This window comes from Erythrolamprus reginae, unplaced genomic scaffold, assembly GCF_031021105.1.
Source record: "Erythrolamprus reginae isolate rEryReg1 unplaced genomic scaffold, rEryReg1.hap1 H_21, whole genome shotgun sequence".
Classification (NCBI taxonomy): Eukaryota; Metazoa; Chordata; class Lepidosauria; order Squamata; family Dipsadidae; genus Erythrolamprus; species Erythrolamprus reginae.
The window spans coordinates 406,769-427,490 of NW_027248475.1; the positions used below are offsets into that span (position 1 = coordinate 406,769).

Consider the following 20,722-nt stretch of genomic DNA (forward strand, 5'->3'; position numbering starts at 1 on the left):
TTTAAGAGGGATGGTTTGCATCCATCATACAGAGGTACCCAGGTACTCGGTGAGGAATTCAGAACTTTTTTGGACAGGCATTTAAACTAGGTAAAGGGGACAGAGATGTAACTGATGTGGGTGATTTCTGTCCCCGACCAATGAGGATAAAGCAGTTTTTGGAAGCTTATGAAAAGGGAGCTGCAAATAAAATAGATGTAGTTGTTGATGATAAGGGGCAAACTAATAATGAAAATAATGTTCTTCGTGTAATGTGCACGAATGCTCAAAGCTTGAGCAACAAGCTCTGTGAATTAATGGCCATAATATCTAGAGATAATTTGGACCTGGTTGCCATAACTGAGACATGGTTTAAGGATTCTAATGAATGGGAAATATCCATACCAGGATATACACTGTATAGGAAGGATAGAATAGAGAGAAGGGGAGGTGGAGTAGCCATTTATGTTAAAGAAACTCTAAAAACAACACTAATTCAAAATACATGTCAAGATCTAGAGACCCTCTGGATTTGCATGCAAAATAAAGACGGTTCTGTCATTAGAATTGGGGTGATCTATAGGCCTCCAGGGCAATCTGAGGAATATGACAACAAGATGGTGGATGAATTTACCCAAATGGCAGTAAAGGGAGATATTGTGGTTATGGGTGATTTCAACATGCCTGATGTTGACTGGAATATCCCCAGTGCCCTTACATGCAAAAGTAAGAATATAGTAGAGGCCTTTACAGGAGCAGCTCTGGCACAGATGGTTAAGACACCAACTAGAGGGGAGAATATTCTAGATTTAGTTTTTACGAATGGGAATTGGGTTTCAGATGTCAAGGTGGGAGAAAATTTAGGTTGCAGTGACCATCTATGTTTGTGGTTTGATGTAAAAACTCATTGTGAGCAATCCTATAATGCAACCAAAGTATTGGATTTCAGAAAAACAAATTTTAATGCAATGGGGGAATATTTAGATAATGAATTAAAGGGGAGGGATAAAATGGCAGGAGCGAGCACCCAGTGGACTGTATTTAAAAAGGCCATCTTAAAAGCCACTGGACTGTATGTAAGACAAATAACTAAAGGTAAAAGGAAGAAGAAACCGCTATGGTTTAGCAATGATGTAAGGACTATAGTCAATGAAAAAAAGGCTGCCTATAGGAGGTATAAAGAGTCTGGAAGTATAGCTGATAGGGAGGTGTATAAAATGAGACAGAAGGAGGCGAAACAGATAATATATGCTGCTAAAGCCTCAAAAGAGGAAGAAATTGCCAAATCTCTAAAGAAGGGGGATAAAACCTTCTTCAGATATATTAGTGATAAGAAGAAGAAAAACTGCGGCATCACGAAGCTTAGTACCGGGAAAAATACATGCATTAATGGGAATAAGGAGATCGCTGACCATTTCAATAGCTACTTCTGTTCAGTTTTCTCAAAAGACACCTTACAAAATAATACTATAGAGGGATATAGCATTGCCTCCAACTGTACGGATTCAGCTCCAGTGATCTTAGAAGCCGATGTCTTAGAAGAACTTGAACGATTAAAGATAAATAAGGCAATGGGTCCAGATGGCATCTTAAAGAACTCAGATCTGTCATTGCTACCCCCCTGACTGATTTGTTTAACCAATCCTTGTTAACAGGAGATGTTCCTGAGGATTGGAGAATGGCAAGTGTTGTGCCTATCCACAAGAAGGGCAGTAGAGAAGAAGCTGGTAACTACAGGCCAGTTAGCTTGACATCAGTTGTCGTTAAAATGATGGAGACTCTACTGAAAAAGAGGATAAATCAGCACCTAAAAAACAATAAATTATTGGACCCAAATCAGCATGGCTTTACTGAAGGCAAATCATGTCAGACTAATCTCATTGATTTCTTTGACTATGTCACAAAGTTGTTGGATGAAGGTGGTGCCGTGGATATTGCCTACCTGGACTTCAACAAAGCCTTTGATACGGTTCCACATAAAGAGCTGATAGATAAATTAGTGAAGATTGGACTTAATCCCTGGATAGTTCAATGGATTTGCAGCTGGCTGAAGCATAGACACCAGAGGGTTGTTGTGAATGGCGAGTATTCTGAGCAGAGTCAGGTTACAAGCGGTGTGCCACAAGGGTCTGTTCTGGGTCCTATTCTTTTTAATATGTTTGTGAGTGACATAGGGGAAGGTCTGGTAGGGAAGGTTTGCCTATTTGCCGATGACTCTAAAGTGTGCAATAGGGTTGATATTCCTGGAGGCGTCGGCAATATGGTAAATGATTTAGCTTTACTAGATAAATGGTCAAAGCAATGGAAACTGCAGTTTAATGTTTCCAAATGTAAAATAATGCACTTGGGGAAAAGGAATCCTCAATCTGACTACTGTATTGGCAGTTCTGTGTTAGCAAATACTTCAAAAGAAAAGGATTTAGGCGTAGTGATTTCTGACAGTCTCAAAATGGGTGAACAGTGCAGTCAGGCAGTAGGGAAAGCAAGTAGGATGCTTGGCTGCATAGCTAGAGGTATAACAAGCAGGAAGAGGGAGATTATGATCCCGCTATATAGAATGCTGGTGAGACCACATTTGGAATACTGTGTTCAGTTCTGGAGACCTCACCTACAAAAAGATATTGACAAAATTGAACGGGTCCAAAGACGGGCTACAAGAATGGTGGAAGGTCTTAAGTATAAAACGTATCAGGAAAGACTTAATGAACTCAATCTGTATAGTCTGGAGGACAGAAGGAAAAGGGGGGACATGATCGAAACATTTAAATATATTAAAGGGTTAAATAAGGTCCAGGAGGGAAGTGTTTTTAATAGGAAAGTGAACACAAGAACAAGGGGACACAATCTGAGGTTAGTTGGGGGAAAGATCAAAAGCAACATGAGAAAATATTATTTTACTGAAAGAGTAGTAGATCCTTGGAACAAACTTCCAGCAGACGTGGTAGATAAATCCACAGTAACTGAATTTAAACATGCCTGGGATAAACATATATCCATCCTAAGATAAAATACAGAAAATAGTATAAGGGCAGACTAGATGGACCATGGGGTCTTTTTCTGCCGTCAGACTTCTATGTTTCTATGTTTCTAAAAATGTATTCATCACTCTATAGCTTATGGTTTTCTTGGTGATAATAAGCTAAAATAAATAAAATCCATATATATTTTATTGTGATAGCATAAGTAGTAAAATGAAACAATTGTGGAGTGGACTCAGTGGGTCAAATCTACATATTTTCCTTATGTGGGACTGGGAGTACACAAGAACCACCTGTGAGGAGGGCAAGAGCTTCCTCATTCAGAGATGCTAAAACTGTTTTCTTTGCTTCAAATTGAGCCCTCTCCCCTTGTCTCCATTAGCCAGCATCAATAGTGCCACATGGCTGGACAAACAAAACTAAATAAAAAGATTTAGTTTATGGAATCTTTCTTTCCATGCTTCAAACCCAGAGCCCCACCCCGCCTCCATTAGCTGGCATTAGCAGCCAAACAAAGTAAATAAAAGTGAAATAAATGATGAATCAGTGCCACATGGCTGGCCAAACAATTTTACTACAAATGATGAATCTTTCTTTCCCTGCTTCAAATCCAGAGCTCTACCCCGTTTCTATTAGCTAGCATTGGCAGCTAATCAAAGTAAACAAAAATGAAATAAATGATGAATCAGCAGCATGTGGCTGGTGAAACAATTTTACCATAAAAGATGAATCTTTCTTTCCCTGCTTCAAATCCAGAGCCCTACCCTGCCTCCCTTAGCCAGCATCAGCAACCAAACAAAGTAAATAAAAATGAAATAAACATGGAATCAACTTCTTGCCCAAGGAAGGAAGGGGAAAGGAGGATGGAGCACGGAGAAAAGAAGGAAAAGAGGAAAGCAATTATTTATTTTATTTTATTTAATTATTTATTTATTTGTCAAACAATTATAGGATGGTAATTTGTACAAATAAAACTTTAGATAAGTAATGATAAAAAATAATGCTAGAAGACAATAGGACAGGGATGGTAGGCACAATGGTGTGCTTATGCACGCCCCTTATAGACCTCTCAAAAAGAGGGAGAGGTCAATTGGAGATAGTCTAAGGTTAAAGGTTAAATTACTTACCATTACCAGCACAGCAAAGTCCTCAAAATTGCTGTCTCCTTCTCCAGAAGCTCAAATGAAGTTTAAAAAAAAATTAAAAGGGGGCAAGGCTAGGCCACAAGGGCAATAGTAAGGCAAGCTGCTGCTGCTGATGGAGGTTCCTCCCCACACATTTCTCTGAGGCATCACTCACTATATATAAGGAGAGGTGAGGTGGGTGAGGTGATCAGTGAGCCAGCTAATCAGCAAGCTGCTTGCTCATCAATCACTCTCCCAGTGCATGCTCAGATGAGTTTTCTTTTAAAAAATATTTTTTTTTAAAAAAAAGATTGTGGTCTTGAGCAACCGCCAGTCCAGGAAGTGATTGACCATTTTCGCTACCAGAATGGGATTAATCCCCCCCTCCATACTGGCTGCTGCCCACCATTGTTATATTCTATCATCTACCAATATATATATATAATCTATCTATATCATCAACTTATTTCTCTATCATCTCTCTCTCTCTCTCTCTCTCTCTCTCTCTCTCTCTCTCTCTCTCTCTCTCCCCCTCCCTATATATCTATATCTATATTTATATCTATATCTATATCATCTATATCTATATCATCTATATCTATATATCTATATATCTATATCTATCTATCCTCTATCTATCTTCTCCTCCTCCTCCATTTCCAGGCCCCAAATCTGGAAAGACTGGGGAACTCTGATCTAACAGATGGGATTTGCAGAGTTGTAAGAGAAGGAATCTTAAATCTCATGGGCCCATAAGCAAAGGACTCTTTCCTTACTTGCCTTTCAACCATGGCACCAATAAATTTTCTGAGTTTGGCCTTGGTCAACATGTCATTACTTTCATCTGTTCCCCAGCCCACAAGTGGCTTTAAATTATATTTTTGTCAGAATTTATTTTATAATCCCTGTAGGCACAAAAATGTAGACCAACAAGGGTTGAGGCATTTCATCTTGCATGTCAAAAAATGAATAGGACAATTCCTCAGTGTTTTCTGTTTTCTGTAATAAAGTTAATTCTCTTCTAAATACAAGCTCTATAGAAAACCATCAAGTGGATAGTAATTCCATATTTTTTTTGGATAAATATATCATATCTCTTTGCCAGGCAGATTTCCAGACAATGAAGTCCAGGAGTGGTTTGCTTGTGGCTGCACAAATACTATTATAGTCAATCAGTACAATAACTTCACATTTGAAGTATGTGGAAAACATTCAGAATAGTAGTTTCACAATTCATGTAAACATAATGATCTCTGCACACAACTGTTTCAGGATCTGGTAAACAATGGAGATACACATTTAGGAGGTGGCACAGAGAGGGAATTTGGTTTTAGTTGATGTATGTTAATGAAGTATCAGTTTCATGGAGAATTAATAGACTTGTACATTCTGCATGGGAACATTCCAAAGATCACAGAGAAAAATAAGTAATATTATACTTTCCCTTCTCAATAGCCTGGATAAAATGTTGTAAAATTATGTTCACCACAAATGAAGAAAAATGTTTTAAATTCAATATATTATTTACATTTGTCACACAGAGCATATACACAAGACATTTGTTGCTCCCAGAGCCATAGTTCCCTCTAAGCTGAGCAGGTGAGCAATCGCTCACTTAAAAATCATCATCAACTCAGAGTTTTCCAAACCTGCCCAGAAGCCGAGAGGGAAATTTTATTATTATTTCTGTGTCGCCCAGTCCCGAAGGCACTGCCGCTCAGACACTATACTTTTCCACCCACCCCAAAAATTTTTTAGAGAGAACACTGCCCAGAGCTATCAAAAAATCGGTGGAAGCCTTTCATTGTAACTGTCTGTTTTGCTCTGTGTAAGAAAGGAAGCCATAGCCTGGAGCCATCCCAGGTTGCATTGAACTCACATGTCTGTTTTGCTCTGTGTAAGAAAGGAAGCCATAGCCTGGAGCCATCCCAGGTTGCATTGAACTCACATTTCTAAAAAACCCTACTTGAACTAAACCTTAAAAAGAACTGTAAAGAAAGAAGGGGCTTCTTCTTCTCCTGGGGCAGAAGGCAGCAGCTCAGTTGGGGCACAGGGCAATTCCAACTTACCTCTCTTCAGCTTAGCTTCCTCCCACATCAAAACAACCTCCCCCCAATATTTTTTTTAAATAAAAATGCCCAAAACAAAATGGCGACCGCATGCAGTGCTGGAAACCTGGCATTTGAGCATGCACATAATGAAATGAAAAAAATTCAAGAAAATTCAAAAAATAGATGAGGAGAGATAAGAGCCTTCATTGAGTGAGTAATAAGAAAAGAAGTTTATATATGATTGATTTTAAGCATTGTTGTTATATTTATAACTATTGTTTTATTTTATGGTGGAGAGCATGAAAAATGGTTCAAAAGTCCAATAAGAAGTTTGTTTCTGAAATTCTGGTAGAGCTGTTGGGTCCATTTTTCACCATCCACAGGTTCTAGTGGCTTTCCTGAAGCCCGAGGAAGGCAAAAACAACCTTCCACACCCTCTGGAAGGCTGAAAATCAGCTGGCTAGGGCACACACGCATGCTGGAGCTAACATAGAGCAATGTGTGCCGTCAGATATGCTCCATGTGCCACACTTCTACAAAATTAAAAATATCAGTCATTCTACAATCATTGTAATGTATACTAGTTCCACTTACTGATACATTTTGGTGGAGGTGACCATCCATTCTTTGTGCATTCAACCACTTTTTCTCTATCATCTGGTTTAATAGTAAATTCAGGGTCACAACGAATTCGAATTAGATCCCCATCATGATATATAGTTCTTTGAGGTCGGAAAGTACCATTAGATATTCTTGGAGAGTTGCATGTAATTTCTAAAGAAAATAAACCATTTATTATATAAAAAAGGAAAACTCATATCAGATTGCAGTCATTGATTTCCATAAGTATAGATAACAAAATAATTACTATTTTTAATATCTATTCTTATGGCCTATCCATGCCCTGCTCAGCTTGATCACAGATTCTGAGGATCGGGAGACAGGTGTGTTTTGGTATCCTAGACCAGTGTACTTGGCACTAATGTTCCCTCTAAGGCGTACAGCCTTTTCTAAGGCCACGCACAATGGAGCCGGATGTTGGAGTTGGGGACGGGGAGCGACAAAAATGTTCCTTCAAAAAGTACAACACCAATTATATTTCTAACTTATTAACCATTATGCCAAAGTGCTTCCTTCTTTCTATAAATCAAGAAAACCTTGCATAGCCAATCATATGTTAACAAAAGAAAATTAAAAACAAAACATAAACATAAACATAGTTTATTATTATAATCAATACTTCTAAATTTATTAAAACAGATCAGCAATTCCTAAATTTATATATCTAGAAAAAATAATTTTAAAAAGAGTAAACAAAACAATACTCCAAGCTTAATCAACCCTTCTCAAACTCCACTTTCTTTAATCTGAGCAGAACTTTGAACCAAACCCTTTTCTTTATTATTTTTGTATCCCCTTTTAATCCCCTCTTCCATTTTATTCTTTCTATTCTTCCTTCTAGGAAGAAAGGACTTTGTTAGAAAAATAAAGGGGTTATTGGATCAAACCTTGGACACTTGACAACATAGTTATGATGGTGGCAATGTCTCAGGGTTATGTGAACATCTTTTGGGATCTTCTGACAAGCAACTGCAGGGATTCACTTAATGACTGTGTCAAGAAAGGTGGTAAAGTGAGGCAGAACTCACTTAATAACTATCTTACTCAGGAGATAGAAATGTGGGCCTCCATTGGGGTCAGAACAGAAGTCAAGGATTATCTGCCTGACCAGTGCACTCTTTTAGAAGCAGGTCAGCAGATCAGGACTCCATTTTGAAGCTCCACAGAAAACATCTAGGAGGAAGGCAGTTTGGCCTTGACTTACAATGGTTCATTTATTGACCGTTCAAAGTCGCAACGGCCCTGAAACAAGTGACGTATGCCCCTTTTTCACACTTAGGACCTTTGCAGCAGCCCGATGATCACAGGATCAAAACTTTGCTGCCGTTTCATATTTATGACCGTTGCTGTGTGTGCTGAGGTCATGTGACCCCCTTTTGTTTCTAACCGATCCACACCCAGGCATGAAAATATGCCGCTCAGACATTATATTTTTTCGCCCACATCGAAAAAAAATTAGAGGGAACATTGCTTGGCACCCAAGTCTGATAGTGAGGAGGCTGGAGAGAATGTGCAGTCAGAGGCTGAAAGCCAACCAGGGACTGTTGCACCTCTAGAGGTGACCATGAGTGACTCAGCAGAAGAGGATTAGCCCCTTCTCCATGCAACAGTGTGCAGGAGTATTAGCAGACAAGAATGGCTTAGGAGGAAGATATCTATGTATGAATAGCTCTATAGAACACTTGGCCACTATTTTACTCTTATTAGAATCTAAAATATTTTACTATTTTAGAATCTAAAATATACTTTGAAATTAGTCACCTTGATTAAAAATGTAAGATCATAAATAAATTCAGAAAATTGTTATAATTATTCTTCCCCCTCACTCTGATTTTGAATTGAAATAGAAAGCTACAATTTAACACCCCTATAACCCCATACTTGATATCCTTGTTGTTGCTTTTCAGTCCCACTGTGGAGCCCAGTAGCATTTGCCACCACCTGCAACATTACAAATCAGGGGTTCTACATTGTAGTTTTTCTCCTGCCTGAGGTTACAGTTTCAGTTAATGGTGACACGGAACAGAGGTCAGGTCTTCAAATTCTTGATGGTGGAGCTTTTAGTATTTTTAGTAGTTCTTGGCTGCTATTTATTTGGAATATCATAAGTAAATTCAGCATGTTGCTATAATTATCCTTTGGTTTGGTTTAGAATTGAAACATAAAGCTGCAATTTGATACTCTGCTTATCTCTATTCAGTCCTGTTGTTGATTCCAGTAGTATTTTCAACCACCTGCAAAGCTGTAAAATTAACAGCTCCACATTGTAGTGATTCCACTCCTGCCTAAGATTGTCACTGTTAATGGTGACAGAGGAAAGAGGCCAGGCTTTCAAATGCTGTGATGGACCCCACTGGACTTGTTCTTTTCCCAAACTACTCTCCAAATTCTACTCAGAGTAAGAAGTGATCCTTTATCTATAACGATAACTCAGAGGTAGACTATCACCAATAACAATATAGATGGATTCAATTACTGGAGTGATGGATGAATTGCTAGAAGTTCTGAAGGCTTGATTACAACAGATTTCCTGGAAAAAACTGATCTACGTGATTTTGAGATTTGGTATCAAATTCTTACATGTCATTCAACAATTAATTAATTTTTCTTAAAATTGCCCTGAGGATACCATCAAAACATCAGTTAGTCTAAAATTCAATGTCCTGTATGTTCAGTGTATACTCTTAGCTCTGCTATATTACAGCTGTGGGGGCTGCGCTGGCTACCAATGTACCTCTGAGTGCAAACCAAGGTCTGGAAACCTCTCTCTCTCACTCCCCCACCCCGGGTTTAAAGTTAGTTATAGCTCAAGTATAGGGCATGTATGACAATTTTCCAAATAACCATGGTTTGTCTAATCTGGATGGCATTACATTTACTAAGAGTCCCCAGCTTTCAGGTTAGTCAGGGAGTGACTAATCTTCTCTGCAAAAATATTGTCCAGGACTGGTAGCTGGAGCCCAATGATATTCTGGGCAGTTTTAATGATTTTTTGTAGAGCTTCTCCCATACTACAAAACCTCTCTACCTCCTTGCCATTTATGTGCAATGGTAAATGTACACCTCAGTTCTTTAGTGTTTTTGGTGTAAAATTATTTTCTTTATACCACAAAGTCAGCCCTTGTACTTGCTTTCTATAAGCAGACTCATTGCTTTTATTAATGAGCCCCCCCCCCATGGTATCTCCATTGCATAACACCAACACAATTATTAAATTTGTGTATCTCACACAAATTTAATAATTGTGTTGGTGTTATACAATGGGGTTTAGTTTAGTTTAGTTTAATCAGATTTGTATGCTGCCCCTCTCCGCAGACTCGGGGCGGCTCACAGCCGTGTCATGTGTATACAAGAAGTAAAGGAAAGGGCTTAGCACACAACCCTGGGGGGCTCCTTTGCTTAATATCAGAATAAACAAATGATCAGGTCCCATCCTTACTGACTGTGGTCTATCTGTCAAAAAAAATCAAATACAAAGCATGATCTCTAGCTGTAATTTTTAAAAAGTTTCTATATTCTTGCTAGGAAATACATTGTAATTTCTTTTGGTATTGGTACTTAGATTTTTATTTGGTATGATTCAGGTTAGTTGGGAGTGATATCATATCTTCTCTTTGCAGCTCCACTCCTTGGAAACAGTTGCCTTAAGTTGAGTGTGACAGCCACTCTCCTGGTCTTCTTGAAGCTAGTAGATCCACAGGCACTTTTGTCTATATGTGTGCATTTTTCTTATGATTTAATTTTAATCATATTATTGATTTTTTTAAATTATTTTATTGCTATTTTAATATCTGTAAACTGCCTAGAATCCACAAGGATAATCATGCTACAGAAATGTCATGTATGCATAAACAAACCAACATCTCCACAAAGTTCTTTTGATACCTGTGGTGAAACTGTTGGTTCTGGGAAAGGTGGAACTGCTAAAATTGTGAAATGTCCCTCATTATACATTCACTACTCCACTAGTCCCAAGATCAAATGCAAAGCAATGTTCTCTAGGTGTAACTAAAAAAAGTTCCTACATTCTTGTTAGCAACTACATTGGAATTTCTTTTGGTATTGGTACTTAGATTTTGGTATGGTAACAGTTTATAAAATCCTTAAAAACAGAAATATGTAGGAAGTCGGGTATGGAATTTACTGTTGGCAAAAGTAATTACCATTCAATGACATAAAAATATTACCGTGTAGATGAATGGGGCAGTTTTTGCAATAACTTAGCCATAAAATGGCCATAGGTGTGTCTTTCATTACACTACTCCCTTTCCAGAAATCTGCAGTCTTTCAGGTTTCCCCTATTTCAACTATATCCCAAGTGTTTCCATTGGGCCCGTGCAGAATGGAAAGTGTAATCCTGCCAGGGAGATTTCAGAGAGATAAAAATATCTGTCCCAGTAAATGATATATGTAAATGATTGCAGTTTATTCCAGTTCTAATGGTAAATGGGCTCAAACTGAAGTGCTTTGGATCTATATTGGTGTTATCCAGATTATAAAATTAAACTTTTTAAAGTCACCTTTGCATTTTGGAATCAATGGTAGTCTCCCATCACAATGGATTAGAAAAGTTGATTGGGAAGAATTTGCTGCCAGGACATATCCTGTTTTACAAGTGAGCTCAATAGAAAGACCATGTTGCACAAATATATTTTCAGGTACATCTATTTCATCTTTAACTTCTATCTTCTGGCTTTCCAGTTCAGTCCTGGGGATCAAACAGGGATCTGACATGAAAAAGAAAGGAAATTCTGTCAGGATCCAAATGCATCATATTATCATTGCAAAATGTTAATAGTAGAATTTAGTTTCCATTCACTACCCACTTCACCTCAGAAATGAAATGAAATCAAATATAAAATAAAGCTGATTCAGGCAATTAAAGAATTTTTATGCAAGAGAGAAAGAAGGCAGTTAATCTTAACGATTACAAATACTTATGAAAATTGAAAAGAGGATGGAAGAAGGATTTCGCTAAACATTAATGGATTAAACTCACAAACTAAAACGAAGCAGGTGTTTACAAGACTCCAAAAACTACAGATAGATATAATCCATATCTCACAACAACAAAATAATTTACTAGTAAATGCAAAACTTTGTAAAACATTTACATCACTATCTCAACAAAAGAAAAGGGGAGTGGTAACCTACATTAAAGACAAACTAGAACCACGACAAACATTCAAAGATGACCTTATTGAAAGCAAAACATAAAGGAGTTTAGGTTTTGTCTCTGTAAACTAAATTGGGATGGAATTCAATCTGATAAGAAATGCTGAGATTTTGTTTTTCTTAGAATGTGAGAACATGTTGCAGCTTTGAGAGGTAAATCAATAGTTTCAAGTAGAAATGTAGCTGAACAATGTTTAAATTCTGTCTCCTTTTGAAGATAATTCCTGTTTCTTTAAAGTCAGCAAAATTCGTAGGGTTCAATAAAAATGTAACACCATAGTATAGGAATGTTTCTGTAGTTTGTAACCCACCTCGTCAGAATAATTTAGGTTATATTATCCAGCATCTTGCTTCTGTAGGGTGCCATTCCCTTGCGGGGGTCACCAACAAAACATTTGTTTGAATACAAAACAGAATAAAACTTTTATGTTCTCTTTGTGCAAACATCTGGAATATCATATATTGGCTGTAGCAAGGGGGGCATTTGCCCAAGTTTGCCTGGTGCACCAGTTCCAGCGCTATCTGAACAGGGAGTCCCTGATCACAGTCACTCATGCCCTTATTACCTCAAGGTTCAACTACTGCAATGCTCTCTAAATGGGGCTACCTTTGAAGATTGGAAACTAAAATTGTGCAGAATGCAGCCGCGTGAGCAGTCATGTTCACTCAGCGCGAACACCCAGAAATCTTCACATCTCTTCAAGACCCCCTGCAATTTGCATACCGAGCAAATAGATCAACAGATGATGCTGTTAATATGGCTCTACACTTCATCCTTCAACATCTTGAATCTCCAATGACCTACGCTAGGGTCCTCTTTGTGGACTTCAGTTCAGCATTCAATACCATCGTACCGGACATTCTCTTAACCAAACTAAATCAGCTTGCGGTACCTGAACACACTTGTAAGTGGATCACAAGCTTCCTAACAGACAGGAAGCAGCAGGTGAATAAAAATTACTAATTAAAAAAATAAAATTGAATAAAGATTTTCTTTTCTATTTACCTAGGCAAATGGGTACCTTTGTCCAGGTCCCATTGTCACAAAAAGATCTGTTCTGGCCTTCTATGGCATAATAGTTTTGGCATCTGAATTCCACTGAAGAGCCAGATCTGTACTGCTTCTCAGACAAAGTAGTAATGTCTCCATTCTCAGTCCTGGGTGGACCACTGCAGTTTTTTCCTCTCTCTATTAAATAGAAAAAAAACAATAGGCCAGGAAAAATTAACTGAAGTTGCTGACATTCCCTAAAATAACAATTACAAATAATGGTTTAAAATTGTTATTATTATTTTTTTTGTAATTTATTACTTATTATTGTATTTTTCAGTGTATAAGACACACTGGAGTATAAGATGCACCTTAATTTTGGGGGAGGAGAACAAGGGGAAAAAATCTGCTTCCACTTCCCATCAATTTGCCTCTCAGCACATAGCAAACACTGCAGATGATATACACTCTTTGCTGTATATTTCTATGCATGTGTGCCTGACCCATTGAAATAACAAAGAATTGGAGAAATGTACATTATGGCAGTATATAAATGCCATAAAGTTTTCTTAAATGTAGTCACACTAATTCCTCTCAATTATTTAAATAGATCTACTCCAAATATGACTAAGTCAGGGTCTAACTGCCTTATCTTAATACTACAACAGGACTATACTTGTGCAGATGCTGTTAAAATTGATGTGGCTTTCTGGAAGTATAGTTATTCTCTGCTATTTAAAAGAAGATACAATAGCACTGGGCCTCTTCAGATCAAACATTTATTTTTTAAAAAAACTTAATTATTAAAAGTTGTTTAGAACAATAATAAAGCAGTCTTTAAAAAACAAGTCTAATAATTTGAACATTCTATAGCCGTTTATAGTTATTGACTATAACTATAAAGCAAACAAAAAACAGCCAATTTCAGCACAGTCTCATTAGCACAAGAAAATAAAAATCTGCTTCTACCTCCCAGCAATTTGCCTCCTTGCAGTTTTAGTTTCACGTTCAGTTTTAGCACAAGCAGCTAATAGTTTCAGGCTGCAGGCATTACCATAGTCTATTGCTGCCTGCCTGCAGCCTGAATCAACTAATGGTCAGGAAGCTGATCAGTGGCTTGTGCTAATCAGGTTCTGCACTATTTGCTGCAAGAAGGCAAATTGCTGGGAGACAGAAGACAAAGTATGGGGGTGGCTGGGCAGGGCTACATTCAGTGTATAAGACACACCCAATATTTCACCCTCTTTTAGGGGGTAAACGTGCATTTTATACTCCCAAAAATATAGTATTTGTGAAACTCAGAATCAAAACGCAATCTACAACTCAATAAAGCATAAATGCTCATGACCGCTTTTTTCTTTTTTCTTTTGCTGTACATTCACAAATAGAGCATTGATTGTGCTCTATATTGACCAAGACCTTGACAGAAATATATGATGTAACAGTATGTAGAATTGATCTTGGAACAAAAGGAAAAGAAATGCAGCCAAGGGAATCATCAGATAAAAGGCATGCCAGGAACAGACACAGCAAGTGGTTGAGAAGACACCCTTCAAATTTCAAGTGTCTTAATGGGGCACAGCGGGGGAAGGAAAGTACTTTAGGATTTCAGGATTCTATTAATGTAAATCTAAAAAATTTAGAATTAGCTAATCTGACCATTCATCATGTCTGGTCTACCTTGGATGATTGACACATAATCACTTTCCATTAAAGACTGTGAAGGATAATATTCAATTACATAGAGATGATAAAATAACTGCATAGTAATATCAGTATTATATGATTGCAGATTCCACTGGAAAAAAGTAAATTAATACATGCAGGATACGTTATTCTCAGGCCATGATATGTATATATTTCAAACTTTATATTTTGTTGTTTCACTCGTTCTAAATAGCATGCTAACAATTTATCTACTTATTCAATTTACATCACTTTACAATTATTTTATAAATATGTTTCTTAGGAGAAATGTTTCTATCAGATTGATAATGCACAGAATTTAGACTTCCACCTATAAATTATAATAGCACTTAGACTTATATACAGCTTCACAGTGCTTCACAGACCTCTCTAAGCAGTTTATTGAGTTAGCATATTGCTCCCAACAATCTGGGTCCTCATTTTACTCAGAAAGATGGAAGGCTGAATCAATCTTGAGAATTGAACTGCAAAACTGCTGGCAGTTGGCAATCAGCAGAAATAGTCTATAGTACTATGTTCTAACCACTGCACCACCATAAATGATGATGAAGGAACAGAATGACAATTTTTTAAAAAATCTTCTGAACTAATTTTTTGTAGGGCTATAAAAATTATCATAACAATCTGAGAATTAAATGTCTTCAAACAAACTATAATAAAATATCCTTCATCATCCAAACCTTTGTAAGTATACTAGTCAGATCAATATTAACATGACTATATGATAAATTCATCCAAGCAATTTCAAACAAAAAACATTTTTTCATGTAAAAATTGGAGCTCCTTTAATGATATGATATAAACTTATTTTTATACAACCTTTGCAATTTTTGAAATGTATTCCTATGTCTACCAATATTACAGATATCTTCAACCTCATGGAATAATTGTTCTTAGCTGAAGTTCAAGATTTTGGATTGAACCTTAGACATAACATAATTTAGAGGTTTTGAAAAATATACAATCCTTCTGCAATTTGATGTGCCTTAATTTTTTTGTTTTAGATTACAACTACTAAAATTCTAAACCAAGATGTGAATGAAGTCAGTGCAGATTAAAACATTTTTAAAGAATGGAACTTTGGAAGCAATTAATTATTTTAATCAGTTACAATCCCAGAGGAATCCATCATATTGACAGCATGCTTACCTGAGATACATAAAGGCAAATCGATGTAACCGTCAACACACTTTCTAACTGATGGAACCCCAAGCACATATCCTTTATTACACTGAAACTGCAGACTCTGATTACTTTGAATAAGTCGAGCTTTTCTTTGATTTCCAAACACAAACAAGTTTTTTGCTGCTAGCTGTCGTCTTGTGACACTGCAGGGTGCTAAAAAACAGAAAAGAAAGTAGATCTTGTCAAGGGAGGTAAGTTATCCATTGGTTTCCCTCTGTTCCACTACCAAGAAAATCAATCCAGTTTACAAATCACAAAGGATAATTCCAGATCAATATCAAATAAACCAAGATAGATACCAGTATTAATGACAAACAAGTTTGGATTCTGCTATAGTTTTTAGATCTTTCACAGAGGACTGGCTTGTAGGAGAATGAATAAACAGATGGTGTTGTTTCTTTCAAGTTAAGAACAAACAGCTGAATTCAGAATCTTCTGCAAATTCATTTTAAATTGAAGGAGTTGTAATGGAACAAAATTTGAGAAAGCTGGAGTTAATATATTGTGCTGGAAGCGGAGTGATAACACGGAGACAAAGCTGGATTTAAAATTGGGTCACTTTATTAATTAACATAAATTAATTAATTAAACCATTAATTACTGGGACCTGCAGAGATCACTAAAAATTTCGGCATGGAAATGATGTCATAAAACTTTCCTTGGCAACTATGGGCGTAGCTCCTTGCTGATCCAGGTGAAGGGACCATGCCCTCACCTGAATCTGAGTCATGTTATGCATGTGGAGAGGCTCGCTGTCCAACCCCTGGCTGGAAATTGGCTGGGGTGAGACCCAGGGGCACCCCCTCCCCAATCGCTCAGGCTGGTGATGACACTATGAGCTCTTGGAGAAAGTGTGCCCCTCATCTCCAAAGATGCCCAAAGGAGAGCATGCAGTTGCTAACCACCTCCCAATTTCTGCTCCTAACATGCCAAGGAGGGGGGACAGATCTCTATCTTGACCCCCTGACTCCCCCCTCAATCTGCGCCAGCTCTTGCAGGAACCTCTGCAGGTCCTGTAAGAATATGGTGTTACCTTTCTCAGACAGGTGCACGCCATTGGCATGATAAAGCCATGGCTTCTGAACACTAATATGGGGGTGGGGAACAACTACTCCACCCAACTCTAAAACAATTTTGCCTATGGCCTTACTCACCTTCCTTCAGATCATGTGAATAGCCTTTGGGGAAATGGCGTCCTTCCAAAAGATCTCAGACCAGACCACTCGCATGGATGGCCAAGTAAGAGAGAGAGAGCCCACAGGTCCTCACGGCCCTGACAAATCAATGCCAGGCCCCCCAAAACACAAAGGTCATTGCCCTCAAGGTGCAAGATCAACCACTTGGATGAAACCACATAGTGGTGCCCACCCAAGAGCAAATGGAGGAGCCCTTCCCAATGCAGGCCTCTCCTTCCGAGCCAGATGACATTGACCCAATGGCCCAAAGACAGCTGGGTCCCAATGGTTGATCTTGCCATGCTCCGACTGGCCCAGAACACCATGCTGTGGCCACACAGCAGCACCGATGGCTTTTCCCCCAAGAGGGCTATCTAAGGGTAGAAAAGAAGGTTAAACATGCTCGGTGTTTGGGTCCCTGCGATCTGGGCCCTGTACATAAGTTCTAAAGGCTGCAGACCACCAATGGCCTATAGCCTGGATCCTGGAATCCTGAAAACCTGATACAGCTGCTGTAGTGGCGGCTCCAATCCGGAACGAATGAGTTTTGTATAAGGCAGGATCGAGCCCTATCTCCCTCAGCGCCCGTGATGTAATGGCCCATAGTTGATATCTAGTCAGAGGGGAACCATTTCTATGGTTAAAAAGGTATCCACGGCCCATTCCCCGTAACCTACAAATAGAGGCAATTGCTGCCACAGGACAGACAGACTGATCTAAGGCAGCTGAAAGTAATACCTTAATTCTTTTGCCTAACTGATCCATCTTGGACCTCCTGACTAACAGGGATGCCCCAACCCCTTTAAAAGTGACATCGGAAACTGTAGGGCCTGAAGTGACCCATCTGCTTAGGAGGAGGAGAGGGCCTCGCTCATGCAGAATGCTCCAAAAAACATAACTTTGGCTGCTGCATGAAAAATGTGGGCCTCGAAATCAGAGGCACACAAAGCAACCCAGGTCTTACTAAGGTCAGTGAGCTGCTGCAGGGACAGTGCTTGCCTGCCATCAACAGGGGGCACTAATTGTTCTCTCACCCAACCCTCTAACATCTTTCTAATATGGAAATCCCCTGAAGAGTTGGGAAATCCCTGAAAGTTGGTGATATACACCAGCCCTGCAAGCCTGCTTCTGACCATCTTGACTGACAGACCGCTTAAGCAGGATGCAGAATTCAAGTAGGTGGTCAACCGGGATGGGCCTTTAGCAGAGAAGAAAGATAAAAACAAGAAGAAAGGAAAAAAAGAAAAAAGTGCAGAACAAAAAAAGAATAAGAAAGAGGAAAGAATAAAATAGAGCTTTCCTCTTCTTCTTACTAACTTCCCTACATATCTCCATATTGCATCTTCCAATTTCACACAATCTTAAAATTCAGTTAAAAAAGAAAACACACCCACTAAAATCCTTCAACCCGCTCAAAAATATGTATCTATAAATCTAATTAAAAAGAAAAAAAGAACAAAAAAGAAGGAATAAACATCCATCCTGATCTTTTCCCTTATCCATATTTCATAAGATCATCATATCCTATTCTCATTTTATTGCTGTGTATACAACAACATCTTCATACTTCACTTCTAGTTATATTAATGCAATCTCAACAGAATAATAATACCTTTTCTAATCACATATCAATGTAAATGCAGTAAAATCATCCTATCCTATTCTTTTTTAAAAAGAGAGTGGAAAAAAGAAATAAAATCTCTTAATAACCCACTGGAGTCAACTTCTATGTATAATGCTGCATACTCAGCTAAATCTTCATGTCCTAGTCTAATTTTATCTCTGCATGCCCAGCAGAATCATCATGCCCTAGTCTAAAGTGTTGATCCCAAGAGATAAAAAAGAAAATTCCATTTCCTTAATCCTAACTAAATTTATGTCCTTTCAGGAGTTAATACGCCCTTCAAAATTTATGGTCTACCTTATCTATAATTTACTGTATTCCATAATTATCACTGAAATAATTTATCTCTTTTTTTATGCATAAGAAAAATTTTAAGAGAAAAGTAGAAGACTCTCCAATAACCCACTGGAATCAATTTATATATATAGCGCTGCATATCCAGCTCAATCATTATGCCCTACTTTAATTTTATTCCTGCATACCCAGTGGAATTCTCATGCCCTATCCTAATTGTATTGATCCCAATAGATAACAAGAAAGCTTACCCCTCTTTGATCCAAATTATATTATAACTTTTTATAAATTCACCATCATTATAGTACTTTCTTTTTTTGTGTATTAAAATCAAAATAGTGCAAAGCTCTCTAAAATATATAGTCAATAGTCTCTATTTTGTATAAATATCATCTTTAAACAATTTCATTTCTTATCTCTCTAAATTCATCCCATTACTAATTCCATTTTTAGTACTTAATCATGCTAATTATACCTAATATAAAACTATTAGCTGCACCTTAAATTCCATAAGATAATTTTCTTATATTCTTGCCAGCGCTTACTGTATTTCACTCCTCTCCCATTCAAATCCATATATTTCCATGTAACCATATATTTCTAATAGTCATTAACAACAGTCTTCCTGAACAAAAAAAAAATTAAGTCGCATCATATACAACATAAATATCTTTGTTCAAATTTTGTTCAAATTTTGTTCAAATTGATTGATTCTCCTTTCCTCAAACCATGCAGTCTCCAACCTGAAATACATTCCCTCTAAGGTTTTACTTCCTCCCCCTAGTCTAAACACATCATATTTCATATGATCCCCCTCTTAACATAATTTAAAAAACAGCTATATTATATAAACTTTTCAAAAAGATCTTTTCCCTCATGATGTTAATATTATCAAGCAAATTTCAGATCCAAAATTCTTTCTCCATAAATAAGCCTGTTAATAAATCCAGTAACTTTAATAAAATTAGTCTTTATATGAGCAGTAAATCTTGCCAAGTAGTATGTCCATGTCTCTGATGAATTCCTTTCTTCTAAAAGTACTGTCCTTTCTTCTTCCTTACTTAGAATAATACTGTAGATGTTAAAGTTAAAGTTAACTCTTGATTTCCCAGTCCAGATCTTCTCAATATGTATCTCCAAGTATATAATGACTTATTCTATTAATCAGTTCTTGCCCAATAGTTCTACGAAGCTCCTCCATTTCATAGCAATGTTAATGTCCAAATCTCCTCGATGTAATAGCTTCTCAAATCCAAGATGGCGAATCCCCTTCGAAAACGACATGTCATTTCCTCGAAAGTAAAGGGGAATAATTTCGAAACAAAAAAAACATAATCCAAATGAAAACCAAATCGGCTCTGATCTAAAGTTCCATCTTTTTACAGCCTTTAGAGCTCTTTAAAAAGAAGAGAGGAGATTAGGCATTTCGTTGATTTGTGCTGCCGCTGTATGCCTCCATTCACACGCAGACTGCAATCTATTTCCGGCTTTTCTAATCCCGATCATAACAAATCCTCCAACAAATCCATTTAAGTCCTTTTAGCACTCCAAACTCACCAGTTTGGAGTGCTAAAATTTCTTCACCTCGCCAATGCTTAGATTTTATTCACTTTCCAGATGTTACCATCTTCTTCAATCTCCTGCATTGTGTTGTCATATACGGCTAGCATCGACACAGGCATTGCAGCCTGGCCGACTTTGCGCCACCGCCAGCACGAGACAAGGCCAGTTCGCTCAGTGGGGGTTTGCCAACCCTCCAACCAGATCCCCGGTAGCACCCCCTATGTCACCTACCCTTCAGGGAGGATCAGGTCCGAT

At 37.8% G+C, this 20,722-nt stretch overlaps 1 protein-coding gene and 1 long non-coding RNA gene across 5 annotated transcripts in view; both read right to left on the reverse strand.

Annotated features, from left to right (window-relative positions):
* Positions 1–20,722, reverse strand: part of LOC139155477 (uncharacterized) — a 297,390-nt gene that overhangs the window by 221,559 nt on the left and 55,109 nt on the right. The window lies entirely within an intron of this gene.
* Positions 1–20,722, reverse strand: part of LOC139155482 (complement factor H-like) — an 85,417-nt gene that overhangs the window by 39,727 nt on the left and 24,968 nt on the right. For all 4 annotated transcript variants that reach the window (XM_070730629.1, XM_070730628.1, XM_070730626.1 and 1 more), the window contains exons 3-6: positions 15,776–15,964; positions 12,935–13,117; positions 11,274–11,480; positions 6,727–6,906 (exon numbers count right to left, since the gene is read on the reverse strand). In XM_070730629.1, coding sequence (XP_070586730.1) covers positions 6,727–6,906; positions 11,274–11,480; positions 12,935–13,117; positions 15,776–15,964 — 759 coding nt within the window. The remainder of the gene's footprint in view (positions 1–6,726; positions 6,907–11,273; positions 11,481–12,934; positions 13,118–15,775; positions 15,965–20,722) is intronic.